Source organism: Oryx dammah, unplaced genomic scaffold, assembly GCF_014754425.2.
Source record: "Oryx dammah isolate SB20612 unplaced genomic scaffold, SCBI_Odam_1.1 HiC_scaffold_4, whole genome shotgun sequence".
NCBI classification, from domain to species: Eukaryota; Metazoa; Chordata; class Mammalia; order Artiodactyla; family Bovidae; genus Oryx; species Oryx dammah.
The window spans coordinates 81,688,161-81,701,129 of NW_024070188.1; the positions used below are offsets into that span (position 1 = coordinate 81,688,161).

A 12,969-nucleotide genomic window follows, 5' to 3' on the forward strand; every position below is an offset into this window, starting at 1 on the left:
CTGCGACTGTTGAATGAAGGTGCCAGTGGGTCCTTTCTCGAATCGCGCTGCTCTGTGATGTATTCATGCAACACATTAATTCACACGACAGAAACACAGCCTGTGAGCGGTTGGCCCCCCTTCCCTTCCCCCAGCCCCGCAGTCACCCGTCTGCCGTCTATCTGTATGGATTTGTCTGTTGTGGACATTTCATACGAGCAGAATCGTGCCCTTCATGCTCTTCCGTGGACGACTTCTTTCACTGAGCCATGTTTTCAAGAGTTCATCCATGCTTTGCTGGCATCAGCGCTCCATTCCTCCTTTGCTGAATGCTGTTTCACTGTGTGTGTACCGCCTCTCGTGTATCCAGGCGTCAGTGGACGGGCATTCGGTTTGTTTCCATCCTTTAGCTGCTAGGAATAACACTGCTGCGAGTATGTATAGTGAAAGTGAACTTGCTCAGTCGAGACCGACTCTTTGCAACCCCATGGACTCTACAGTCAGTGGAATTCTCCAGGCCAGAATACTGGAGTGGGTTGCCTTTCCGTTCTCCAGCGGATCATTCCAACCCAGGGATGGAACCCAGGTCTCCCACACTGCAGGCAGATTCTTTACCAGCTGAGCCACAGGGGAAGCCCACGAGTATTTAATAGACAGATTTTTATTTGGATGACCAGGTCCCCTTCACTGAGAGGTGTGGGCGCCTCCTGCACCCTTAGGTACCTTCCCGCCTCTGCGGTTTCCCCGTTCCCTAGAGGCCTCTGGACGTCAGCTGGGCTTGGGGCCGTGCCCAGCGCCAGCTCGTTTTGTGTGCTGACAGATGGCGGCCGAGGTCACAGTCACACTACTTTTGTTCCTGTCCTGTCTCTGACCACCCAGAGCGAGTTTATTCTTTGTCTGCCTGTACACGCTGCAGGTGTTTGAAGATGGCTGTCTCATCCCCGCCCAGGATCTTTCTTTTCCTCCCTTACGGATCCCTCGGACTCCGGGTTCTCTCCCCATGGCCTCAGGTCAGCCTGGTCTCCTTTGTTCCGGCCTCTGTGGTTCGTTTCTAACAGTTCAGATGCTGCTCAGACATTACGCTCTGCTCCGAAACTTCTTCTCAGGGTTCTGTCTTTCTGCCCCAGCCTCTCTTGTTGATTTTTGAGTTTGAATCTGGATTCTTTGTTGTATGACTGATTTCCTCGAACTTTGTCCTCAGAAAATCCAGTCAGCGTTCTTCCTGCCGTCGTGGAGTTTGCGAGGCAGGAGTTGAACTCAGATAGGGCCTGAGACCGATGCCTGAGCTCAGGTGCACTTTGCTCTCATCCTGTGATAACATCTATGCTTTAGACCTTGCTGTTTGCATCCTTCTGATTCGAGAATACGGAAAGAAGAGAGCACCGTGTTTCCCCAACGAGGGATCTCTCCTTTCCATCGTCTGTCTGAACATCACCCTCTTAAGAGCCTTTTACCAAAGTGCTCAGCAGTGTTCCACCCACCGACCCCAGGTTTACCTCACCCAACCCTGTCATTTGGGTTTGGGTCACTGTTTGGTTTGTCTTTGATTGTGATTCTCTCCTTTTAACTTTTGTACCTGTTTACATTTCCTCTTAAGCAATCATCGCAGTAGCTGTATTATTTTGGATTTATTATAGCTGCTGTTATTTGCTGAGCTTTTGCTCCTTGCCAGGATCTGCACTAAATTTGTTCTGTGCATCAGCTTACTTAAATGTTACAATACTTCTACAGAGCAGTTGCTTTATGTAAGCGAAATCTGAGGTTTAATGTGATTAAGTAAACTGCCCAGCTGGGAAACGGAAAAGTTGGAGTTTGAACCTGAATCGCTGATGTCACAATTCATATGTTCTTTATCACCGTGATTTCCACTTTTCTAGTAACATCAGTTGTTAATAGTTCTGCTTGCATTGCAGACTCACTTGTATTTTTTTTACAATTCTATGTAAGTGGAACCACGCGACAGGTGTGAGTTCTTGCATTCGGCATAAGTGCCCGGATGCTGCTGGATGGCGGTGGCGCTCAGTAGTTTATCCCTCCGTGCTGCTGTGTGAAGGCGGCACGGTTAGTGTATCCACGCACCTGCTTGTGGCGCCTGCATGGTTTGCAGTTCGGGGCTGTTACAGAGCCGCTGTGAACCCCCGTGTCCAGACCCTTGAGTGGACGTGCGCACTCGCTTCCCTTGGGTGCGCAGGGATGGATGCCGACTCCTGTGGCAGGGGCCTGTGTCACTGATGAAGACACGCTGGGTTCACGGCGGCCGTATCGTCTCACATGTTGGTCAGCACCTGTGAGAGTTCCCGCTGTTTCACATCTCGTCTCATCAACACTCGGTGGGTCAGTCTTTGTAATTTTGGCTGTTCTGATAGATGTGTAGTTCCCACGGTGGCTCAGCAGTAAAGAATCCGCCTGCCAATGCAGGAGATTCAGTCCCTCGGTTGGGAAGATCTCCTGGAGGAGGAAAGGGCAGTATTCTTGCCTGGAGAATGCCATGGACAGAGGAGTCCAGCAGGCTACAGTCCACGGGGCCGCAAAGAATCAGACACGACTGAGCAGCTACATGATTGCAACAATAGGTGTGTGGTGGTATTGTGTTTATTTACAGTACTTTGAAAATATTGGTCTTCTGGCTTGCATTTTTTGACAAGAAATCTCTCATCCTATATTTGTCCTCTATAATGGTTTTCCTCCCCTTTACCCATCCCCTACCCTCCCTTTTAAGATTTTTTTCTCCTTAAACAGTTTGATTATGGTGTTCCTTGGTGTACTTTTCTTCCTATTTCTTGTCCTTTGAGTACAGTTGAGCTTCTTGGATTTCTGAGTTTATAATTTTCATCAAATCTGGGAAAATTCTGGCCACTGTTTCTTCAAATATTTTTTCTATCCTCCTGCCTTCTTCCCATCAATAGAAATCCGAGGACTCCAGGTACATTAATACATCTTCTCAGCTGCCTGAAGTTGTCTCAGAACTTACTGGCTCTGTGCGTTTTTTCTGTTCCGTTTTAAGTCGATTCCTTTGCTCTGTGTTCACGTTTATACCCTCTGCGATGTCTCATCTGCTGTTGATCAGCCTCCCAGTCTCGGCCTCACGCTCCTCTAGCTGCTTGGAATCCTTATCTACCAATTCCATCATCTGTGATTTCTGGGTCAGTTCGATGGATAACTTTCTTCCTCATCCTGTTTCGTATTTTCTTGCCTTTTTACATGTCTCGTATTTTTTGATTCAATGCCAGAGCTTATGATTGTTGGACTTCTGTACTCTCATAAACATCGCTGAGCTCTGTCCAAGACATGGTCACGATACTTGGAAGCAGCTCGATCTCTTCAGGCCTGGATTTTAAACTCTGCTTGGTGGGAGTAGAGCAGCACCAAGTGTAAGGCTGATGTTGCCCCACCGCCGAGAAAAAACGTGCTGGTGGTACGCTCCACAGACCCTTGTGCGTGTTCCTGCTGCCCATGGAAGGCGCTGTGCTGGCCCTGCGTGCGTGCCAGGGCTCCTTTTGGGGATTTCCCGGCCTTGGGTGGCTTATCCACACTCACGCGCAGATCAACATTCGGCTGAAGGTGTGGGGGCACGACCTTGGCAGGTGTCCGGAGCTAGCTCTGCTCTCTCAGTGCTCTGCCCCGTGAGTCATGCTGGTGAGCTCTGTCCCTGCCCTCACCGTGGGGCGTTCACAACTTAGGGAGACCTCAGGCTCAGCTTGGCTTCCTGCACAGTGTGGGGTGACCTGAGGGTGCACCCCTCCCCTGTGAGCGGGCTATTACGGCCCTTCACTGCTTCGTGTCCACTGTGTGTGTGTGTGTTTAACGTTGCAGGCAGGTGAGGGAAATCTGAGTCTTTCACGCAATTGTTGCTCTGTTACAGTTTTTACATCGCTCAGCTGATTTTAGTTCAGCACAGACATGATGGTCCTTCCTGGCACGGTACAGCGCATGTCCTGGGATCTGGGGATGAACCTGGCTGCTGAGCAGGATGGGAAGGGCTGCCTTCCGCCTGCCCTCAGCACACAGGGCCCCTTCCTCGCCCTGTTAGCCGCAGACTTGATATGAGTGAGACTGCTCAGCATGAGAACTGACAGCTGTAATTCCACTGTCTTCTTGTGTCTGATTCATATTTCTGTTTCGTTTAGTGTCTTTTAGATCATCATACCTACTCACATTTTTTGCATTTTTAAAACTATTATTTTTTTCTTTTAATAGAAAGCCTGGCTTTTTCTGTCTCCCCACCCCCCCACTCACTGATGGCTTTTTCTAATAAAGAGATTGATAGCATTGATCAGTCTTTGATATGAGATTTAAAAGCCAAATGCTCACTATTATTATAGAAGAATTTATCTGCCAGATTCATCATTAGTATGCTACCGTTTAAAACCATTTTCAACTCTTGGTACAAAGTATGTGTTCTTTAATATAAAAACGTAGTAAGTGTTAAAGTTTTAGAACATGTCAGAAAGTGTAGGAGAACATTTTAAATTCCCTGTAGTCTCACATTTCAAGATGACTATTGTTAATGATGTGATGTACTTCCTTTCAGATGAATTTTTTCCCAAATTGTTTTCCTGCTTTCCATTTTAGTGGAAGACTTATGACCCTGCGTTTTCCCGTCTGGAAATCTGGTTCCGGTTCGTTTTTGTGGTGCTTACCTTCATTGTCACTGTAAGTACTGTTCACCTCATGGAATCCTAACAAGGGCAAAGTTAGTTTATAAATTCTGGTTGTCAGAATATGGGAGATTTATCTGAACTTTGAGACACTCCATCCAGTGGGCCGACCTGATGGTACGAAATATTCTATATTCTGCACGGGCGCGGCACTGCAGGAATACGGTGGTGTCATAGTAAGGACTTCTGAGTAGCAATTACAGGTGACTGACTAGTAAGTGAATTGTCATCAGCATTCAGTGACAAGTGCCCTGTATCTTGGGCGGAAGTAGTTCTGCCTTGTTTGAGTGACATTCTTTGAGTGCTGACTCAGCAGGTTCTTGGGTTTTTACATTTGGAGAAGTGGACCAGACCTTTCAGTCTTTGGGTTTTTTCAGGATGAGGGGACGGATGTGCAGGCTTGGGGCTCCTTTGGGATCCGAGGTGTCTGTCCACAAGGGCACCATGACTTTGGGGACCAATTACTTATTAAAGTACAAGCAGCCCCATCGATGCCCAGGCAGCGAGAAAGGAGAAGGGGGCCTGCCCCGTGCTGATGTCCAGGAGATGGGTCCACTCTTTGCAGTGGTGGCTGCTCCAGCTACCAGCCAAGGGACTTGCTGTTTTGCAGACTGACCGCTTGCAGAAGGACACAGGTTCCCAGGGGACATGGAGGAAGGTGCCAGGCAGTGGTGACCTGGGAGTGGCTGGAGGGCCGCACCCAGCCGCAGAGCTCAGAGAGAGTGGACTCGGCCAGGGCAACCCCCCACCCCACCCTGGGGAGCTCCCTGATGGAGGGAGGTGGGAAAGTGCCATCGACCTTGGGTCAGAGATCCTCGCTGTTTCTTAAAGGATTCCTATTGCCTGTGGCTCTGCAGCCAGACTCTGGGGCCCAAAGAACTGGCCCCCAGGGCCCCATGTTCTCAAACGAGAGAAACGGGCCTGATTCTGACAGACGGGGAGACGGGCCATCAGCCCAGGACGTCCAAATTGCTTAGGAGATTACTGGCTTCTGTTAGATCCAGGAAAAACAAGAAATGGTGCCAGGCCCAGAAATCCCAAATTGTATGATGCTTTAAAGGCTGTAAAGAAGCCTCTCCAGGAGCCGGGCCCCTTTAGGCATGCGTTTGAAAACAGGCCCACCCTGTGACCGTGGCTGTAAGCCTCGTTCTGGGGCTTTTCCTGTGGGTGCCCTGGTGTCCCCCAGAAGCCGCTGTCCCCTGTGAGTCGCACCTTGGGGGCGTGTGGGCTGTGCCCTGGGCAGTCCCTCCTGATAGAAGCTGCCGGCTCAGGAGGAGGCCAGGCCAGAGGGGTCACGGTCGTGACCATCCTCATCCGACCCCTGTCCTTCACGGTTGTCCCTGGCGGTCTCGGTGTCAGTTCAGCCCGGGGTTAGTGCAGCAGGTCTGGGCTGGCCCCAGACCTTCAGTGCGGGCCAACAGCCGTCAGGGGATGCCGCGTGGCGTGGCCGAGACGGTGACGGGGCCTTTCTGGTTCGCAGTGCCTGTTCGCACACTCTCTCCGCAAATTCTCCATGCGAGACTGGGGCATCGAGCAGAAGTGGATGTCCATCCTCTTGCCCCTGCTGCTGCTCTACAACGGTAGGCCCTTCAGCGCGGTCCCCCTCCATGCCGAGAGCTGGAGGGCATCCGGGGGCGATGGGGCCCTGAACAGGGAATGGGCGGGATGTGGCCCCAGGACTCGCGGGGGCGGGCACTTTCCCCCCTGCTTGGAGGACTTGGCTCAGGGTAGGAGCCCAGCTGTCTGCCTCTGTCCCCTGCCCCAGAGAGCTATTCCTTCCAGAGCTGCGGCTGGCGGGAGCAGACGGCGCTCTGCAGTCATCCCCAGAGCAATCTGTTCAGTGGCTTTTCAGTTTGCAAAACAAGACAGCCTTTAGTTCACTACCATCCCCTGGGCTCTGACCGGGGAGAAAGCCATCCTGAGCCCTGCCCTCCTGTGGCTGGGGCTCCCGCCGGCTCTGCCTTCATCAGGCCTGCCTGCCTTTTGCCTTCCAGACCCGTTCTTCCCCCTGTCCTTCCTGGTGAATAGCTGGTTCCCGGGGATGCTGGACGACCTGTTCCAGTCTGTGTTCCTGTGCGCCCTGCTGCTCTTCTGGCTGTGCGTGTACCACGGGATCCGGGTGCAGGTGAGCCCTCGGATCTGACCCTCCCACTCCAGACGCTGGTGATGGTCCTAAGGTGGACTCGGCCTTGAGAACCTGTCGTCAGCCTCACAGTCCCCGGCAGATGCGTGCTGTGTGGACATGATCTGAGTATCTACGATCCGGTGTGGTCTGTGAGGGGGTAATGGTTTGCAAGGATTAGTAGCTTCTCTATTTTTTACTTTTTTTTTTTTAAGGGAGAAAGGAAGTGTTTGACTTTCTATTTGCCTAAATTCTTCATCGTTGGACTACTGTGGTTGGCTTCTGTTACCCTCGGAATATGGCAGACGTGAGTAACTTTCTTCTACGTGAAACCGCAGTCTTGGCTGGCGAGCATTAAACAAGGTGGGCAGACTCAGAGTTGACCGTGTTCTGTGAACTCATCCAGAAGGGAATCTGTCACCCAGGGTTTCAAGGCTTGCTTGTGTGCCTTGAGCTGAGGGTTCAGTTTCGCTTGAACAGTGTGTAGAGGTATGCCTGATTCTTCTAGTCTCGGGGGAAAAGGAAAAAGACCACGTCATTTGAGATACCTCCTTCCGAGAGGCAGAGGCTTCGTTTGTAGGGATGATGCTCCATTTGGCTCCTGGCTTCCCACTGTCCCCAGATGTTTTGATTCTCTCCTTTGGTTTGTGTCTGTAAACCTTCCCATCCTTACACCAGCTCCCAGAGTTGATCTTTAATATTTCTGTCTGTCAGTAAAAAGGCACCGCGCAGAAGCCTAACGTAGTAACAGCCTGATTCACCCAAACAGAATTTTCTGCAGAAACTAGTTCCATCTCAGGGATATGATTTTGGAAGCTGGCACATCTCATTTCTTGGTACAGTAATGGTAGGACTTAGCTCACATCCACTTCTCTCCCTGCCCACCTGTCATCCAAGTGACCAGTGTTGTTTTGAAATGAGTTTCATGGAAGTTTATATTTACCTTTCTTGCTGTCTTTCCCTGGAGGAGGGCATGGCCGCCCACTCCAGTATTCTTGCCTGGAAGATCCCACGGACAGAGGAGCCTGGCGGGCTGCGGTCCATGGGGTCGCAGAGAGTCGGGACTGAGCGGCTGCGCACATTGCCGTCTTCGGGTGCTCATCTGTGTCCTGGTGCCGTACATGCCGTACACAGGGCGCCTGGAAAATCAGTCTCAGAGTTGAAATAGCATAGAGATTCTCTTAATGAAAAATGCTGTACTTTACAACACTGAGGACTATGGGCCTTTCAGTAGGTAATTTGAGATTTCTCATAAACCAAGGTTTACTTTTCAAAAATCTTTTACGGTTGGTCAGTGAATAGATTATATTAGTAAATTTTTTAAAAAGCCAAGTGAGAGGAAGTATAAAATAAACTAGTTATTAATCTATGGCTTTTTTTTTTTTGTAACATCGTATCTTTAGAGTCAATGAATTACATGATCCAATGTACCAGTATCGAGTTGACACAGGAAATTTTCAGGTAAGGATGGTTAGTGAAACCTGCGGATTTTTTTTTTTAGCTGCTGTTTTAAAGAATGACTCAATTTTTTAACTTAAATTGTGCCGTTGACACAGCTGGCTAACTGGTTATTTGACAAGGGCCATAGAAAGCTCCTGGGAGGAAAATCGGGGGAAATGTGTTTGAATAGTAGGAAAAAGAAGCCCTGCGTTGTCTCTCCCCCTCCTTGTTTCTGGTTGAAGCGCCAGGGCACAGAGGTGCCGATTTCTAGGAACATTGTAGAACAATTAAGAAGACATTTTGTCCATTTAGTTCTCTGAAGCTGAGTGGGCCTGGCTTTGTGGGCCTGCGAGCTCTACAGCCCCAGGGCCTGGGGCTCCAGGTGACGCTGCGCTGTCTCGGTCCTGAAACTTTTCGCACTTTGGGAAGGCGGATCCCAGCGTCTTTACTTAATGCGAGTGACAGCCAGCCCAGAGTGTGGCCTCCTCTCGAGGCCCGGGCTGTGTCGGAGCCTCGTGGGCAGCCCGCCCTGGTGCAGCTTCCGCGGAGCCCAGGCATGGAGGTGCCTGGGGCTGAGGGGCACCCGGACCCCCGCCGGGGTTCTGGGAGTCCTGTCCCCGGGGAGGGCGAGCCCCAGAGCCCCAGAGCTGAATCCTGACCCCAGGTGACTTTCCGGCGTTTCCCCGTGCAGCTTTGCAGAGGGTGATCAAGTCTGTGGTTCTTTGTGGGAACTGCGGTCTGAAAAGGAGAGAAGTGTAGTGAATGACGAGACCATGTTGAAAAGCGGTTGAGACAGACGTGTCACAGGAATTGGTGCCAGCGCTGATTCTCAACTGGACCCCGGCAGCGGAGTGCCCGTAGCCTTTCCGCTCCACTGCTTGTGAGTCTGAGGAGTTCTGAAGGTCATTCAGTGTATGCCTTACGAACAGCACATCATAACCTTTGCTCTCAAAGGATATGTGACCTTGTGAGGGAGAGAAGGCGTGGGAAGTAGAGACCAGTGTTGCAGCGTGCAGGGGCCCAGCAGGGGTGTCCTTGCGGACCGCAGGCCCCCGTTACTGGGGCGAGGCTGTCTTTATTTGTGTTTTTTTCTCTTTGTCTTAGAATTAGCCCTGGGATGCTATCGTAGGTTTGCAGGGCGGGGTGCCCCTGGAGCTGCAGAGGAGGGGGAGGTGTCTTGGGCCAGATAGAGGAGACACTGTCCCCGAGCTGTGATGGGGCGGGGCGGACCCTTGGGGAATCTGGATGCCCCAGGAAGGCTCTCGTCTGTGTCTCCTGAGGGGCGAGGCCTCAGGGCGGCCTCTCTGGGGTGGAGACACTAAGGAAGGGGAGGAAGGAGCTGCTTTGACACCTTGTCAGAGAGGATTCTGCAGCCCTGGTGACAGATGACATTTGACAATGCTGGTTGAGTTTGTACCTCCCAGGCTACTCATTTGAAAAGACCCTGATGCCGGCAAAGAGAAGGTGGGAGGAGAAGGGGACGACAGAGGATGAGGTGGTTGGATGGCATCACCAACTCAGAGGACATGAGTTTGAGTAAACTCCAGGAGTTGGTGATGGACAGGGAGGCCTGGTGTGCTGCAGTCCATGGGGTTGCAAAGACACAGCTAAGCGACTGAACTGAACTGACGCTAATCTACAGTTAGGGAGTTTCTGTCTGGTACGGTCATTGCGCACTTCTCACAGGAGGATGTGGGGCAGGCAGTCCTGCCCAAGGTCACACGCCCGTCCTGCCCAAGGTCACAGGCCGGTCCTGTGCTCTGGCGAGGCTCCCCAGGCCTGCGGGTGAAGCCCACAGTCCTGGGCCACGGCCGCCGCTCCCTCCTCCCCGTGTCATCTGTGCAATGGGTAGTGATGGGATCTTCCCTCGAGTCGTCATGAAGATTGAGAGAGAGAAGGAGGGTGAAGCGCTGGGCCGGCCTCCGGCACGGCAGGGTCACCGCGGCTCTGGTCACTTGTCCCCTCCTCAGCCCGGCAGTCAGGGAGGCCAAGGGCTCGGGAGCTCTCGCAGGAAGGATAGACCGAGCAGTCTAGTCTTGTTACTAAAGGAAACCCTTGAAATCACGGGCTTCTAGGGAGATAGCTGAAGGGGCCCAGGATGGAGGCCACGAAACCCTTTTTCTTTACAGACGAGAAAACTGAGCCCAGGCTGAAGCCACAGGTTCCGAAGAGGCAGAGCAGATCCTTCGTCTGCTGACTGTGCGGGGCGGTCCTGGCTCTGAGAAGGAAGCGCTGGGGCGGGAGGAGGGGGTTGGGGGTGTCAGGAGCAGAGGAGGCTTAGAACTCTCGCAGAGGTTCTACAGAAGGAGGGGCACCGTGCACCCAGCCCAGTGGGGCCTGGCCTTCGTCAGCCAGCTTTGCTGTCACAGCTCCTGAGTGCAGATGAGAGTTGTCCTGCGTTCCCGGCCTCAGGATCACAGAACCTAGAGTCTTCTAGATGGTCTGGTTCAGTCCCCTCGGTCCTCAGGAAAGAAAACTGAGGTCCAGAGAAGCTAAGATCCAGGCTGGACCCACGTCGCGATCCTCCCAAGCAGGGCAGGGAGCCAGGCCCTCACCCCGGGGAGGGTCAAGCGGGAGCCACCACATTTACTGAGCACCTAGTACGTTCCAGGCCCCGGGCCCAGAGCTGCCCATGCGCTGGGGAGGCGTTCGCTCATCTGATGAGCAGGGACCGGGGTGCACCCCTGGGTGAGCCGGCCGCCTGTGCCGCACGAGGAGAGTCCGTGTGTCCTTGTGCTGCTCGTGGCAGTGACCCTCGACTCCGGGTCCTTTTAGAAAGGCTTGGCTTTCCCGCTTACGGCGTCGGAGGGAAAGACCACCCTTGAGACCCCATGGTCATTCAAGGGCCCGTCTTGTTTCCTGCCAGGGAATGAAGGTTTTCTTCATGGTGGTGGCCGCCGTGTACATCTTGTACCTTTTGTTCTTGATTGTGCGGGCCTGCTCTGAGCTGGGTCACATGCCTTACGTAGGTGAGTGCTGGTCTCCCACCCCTGGTGCAGGGCCACCCACCAGGTCGGGGAGGCAGGTACCTTCAGGGTGGGGGCGGGGGGTGGGGTGGAAACCTTGGCAGGTTTGCTGGGGTGACTGGGCCACGTGGACAGTGCCTCAGGCGAGGGTAGGAGGGAGCCCAGTAGGAGCGGAGGTCAGCTGGGGCCCCGGGGGGCCGTGTGTGTGGCTGTTGGAGCTGCCTGGATCCTTCTGGAACACACCTTCCGAGCGAGGCGGCAGGCGTGGGGGTTTCCTTCTCTTTGAATCGGGGAAAGTCACCTGATCTCATAGGGTCCTGTCCCCCAGTCTGTGACAACCAAATAGTAATGGCCACAGACCCTTCCAGACTCAGGGAGGTGGGACAGCGTGTCTTCCTGGGCGTCAGGTACTAACAGTGGAGTCCACACGGGAGGGGGTTTTGTTCGGAGAGTTTGGCTTTCTTTTCTTCTTTATTTTTAATCTCTGGGATGAGTGGATTTTAATTCCAGTTTCGTGATTTAAGAAGCGTGTGTGTATTTCTCTTTCAGATCTCAGGTTAAAATTCTTGACTGCATTGACTTTTGTCGTGCTCATCATCAGGTAAGAAAACTTTATTGCTTGAAAGAAGCAAAATGTGAGTTTTTGTTTGACTGTCACGAGTATCTTTTGTCCCCATCTATGGGGTTAGTTTTAGGGTGCTCCTTACCAGGTGTCCACAGGGTCAGAGGCTCCTCCCCCGCCAGGCAGGGCCCCAGGGAGACAGGATCGCACTCTCTCCCTGCCCTGACGTTTGTGTGGAAGCAGCAGGTGCAGGAGAACACGGGTCAGAGGATTAGAAGCCAGTGTGCTGTGCTTGGACGGGTCTGTGAGCAGGAGTTGTTTTTGTTTGCATTCCTCCAGCGGGGGTCCCTGAACCTCACCTGAGGGAGGCGCAGAAGGCCGTGTCTTTGAATGAATCCCAGGTCCTTGCTCCCGAGATCGAAACCCTGAGAGGAGAAGCAAAACCCTGAGAGAAGCGTAGCGTCTGTATTTCGCTCTCCGTTCTTGGTTGTGCGAGCGGCAGAGATGTGGGCGTGAGGTCCTTCCCTTGGTGGGGGCTCTTTGGGGCCAGCTCCCCACTGCTGCTCTGGGGTCTCAGCTGTGTGGGGTGGAGGATCCGAGGCCTCTGGGTTCCTTCGCCGCCCTCACTGAGCCATGTGAACTCAGCCCACATTTCAAAACGAGCTGGGTTTTATTCCGCCTCTGCGTTCACCTGAAGGTACAGGTGCGTGTGTGGCTGTCGCTCGTCTCTCCTCAGCCCTTGTGCAGCCTCACACTCAGCTCACCTCCTTCTACACAAACTCCCCCAGCCCCGCCCCCGCACATCCTCGCCCTCCAGCTGCCCCCGCCCACTGCCCACTACCTGGGAGCCACGACTCCCTGAAGCACTTAGGCTTCGTGATCTTTCTTCATCTGACTTTCAAGGGGATCGGCCCGTTGGTGCAGCAGAGGTTTATGGAGCGCCTGCCCTGGTGAACAGGCGGGCAGGCTCCTTCCTCCCTGTTGCAGTGTTTATATTCCAGTGGAGGAAGGTGGTGATTAAAAAAAACACCAATTAATAAAGAGCGGAAGTGCCATAATGAAAACAGAGGTGTGATGGCTTGTGGCTGCTTTAGCAGGGTGGGCGGGGGATCTGCCGCCTGAAGTCGGGCCCTGAAGCTTGGGGACGGCAGTGTGCGCGGGTGGAGGATGGGAGGGCAGGGGTGGCCAGGAAGTCAGGTTGAGCCCGGGTTCCGTTCTCAGTGATGGGGGGGTGCCTCCGCA

General features: G+C 53.0%; 1 protein-coding gene across 2 annotated transcripts in view; it reads left to right on the forward strand.

Annotated features, from left to right (window-relative positions):
- TMEM181 (transmembrane protein 181) overlaps positions 1–12,969 on the forward strand; it is a 62,924-nt gene that overhangs the window by 44,305 nt on the left and 5,650 nt on the right. For both annotated transcript variants that reach the window (XM_040238902.1, XM_040238904.1), the window contains exons 7-13: positions 4,552–4,632; positions 6,118–6,217; positions 6,632–6,762; positions 6,975–7,066; positions 8,163–8,220; positions 11,066–11,168; positions 11,715–11,766. In XM_040238902.1, coding sequence (XP_040094836.1) covers positions 4,552–4,632; positions 6,118–6,217; positions 6,632–6,762; positions 6,975–7,066; positions 8,163–8,220; positions 11,066–11,168; positions 11,715–11,766 — 617 coding nt within the window. The remainder of the gene's footprint in view (positions 1–4,551; positions 4,633–6,117; positions 6,218–6,631; positions 6,763–6,974; positions 7,067–8,162; positions 8,221–11,065; positions 11,169–11,714; positions 11,767–12,969) is intronic.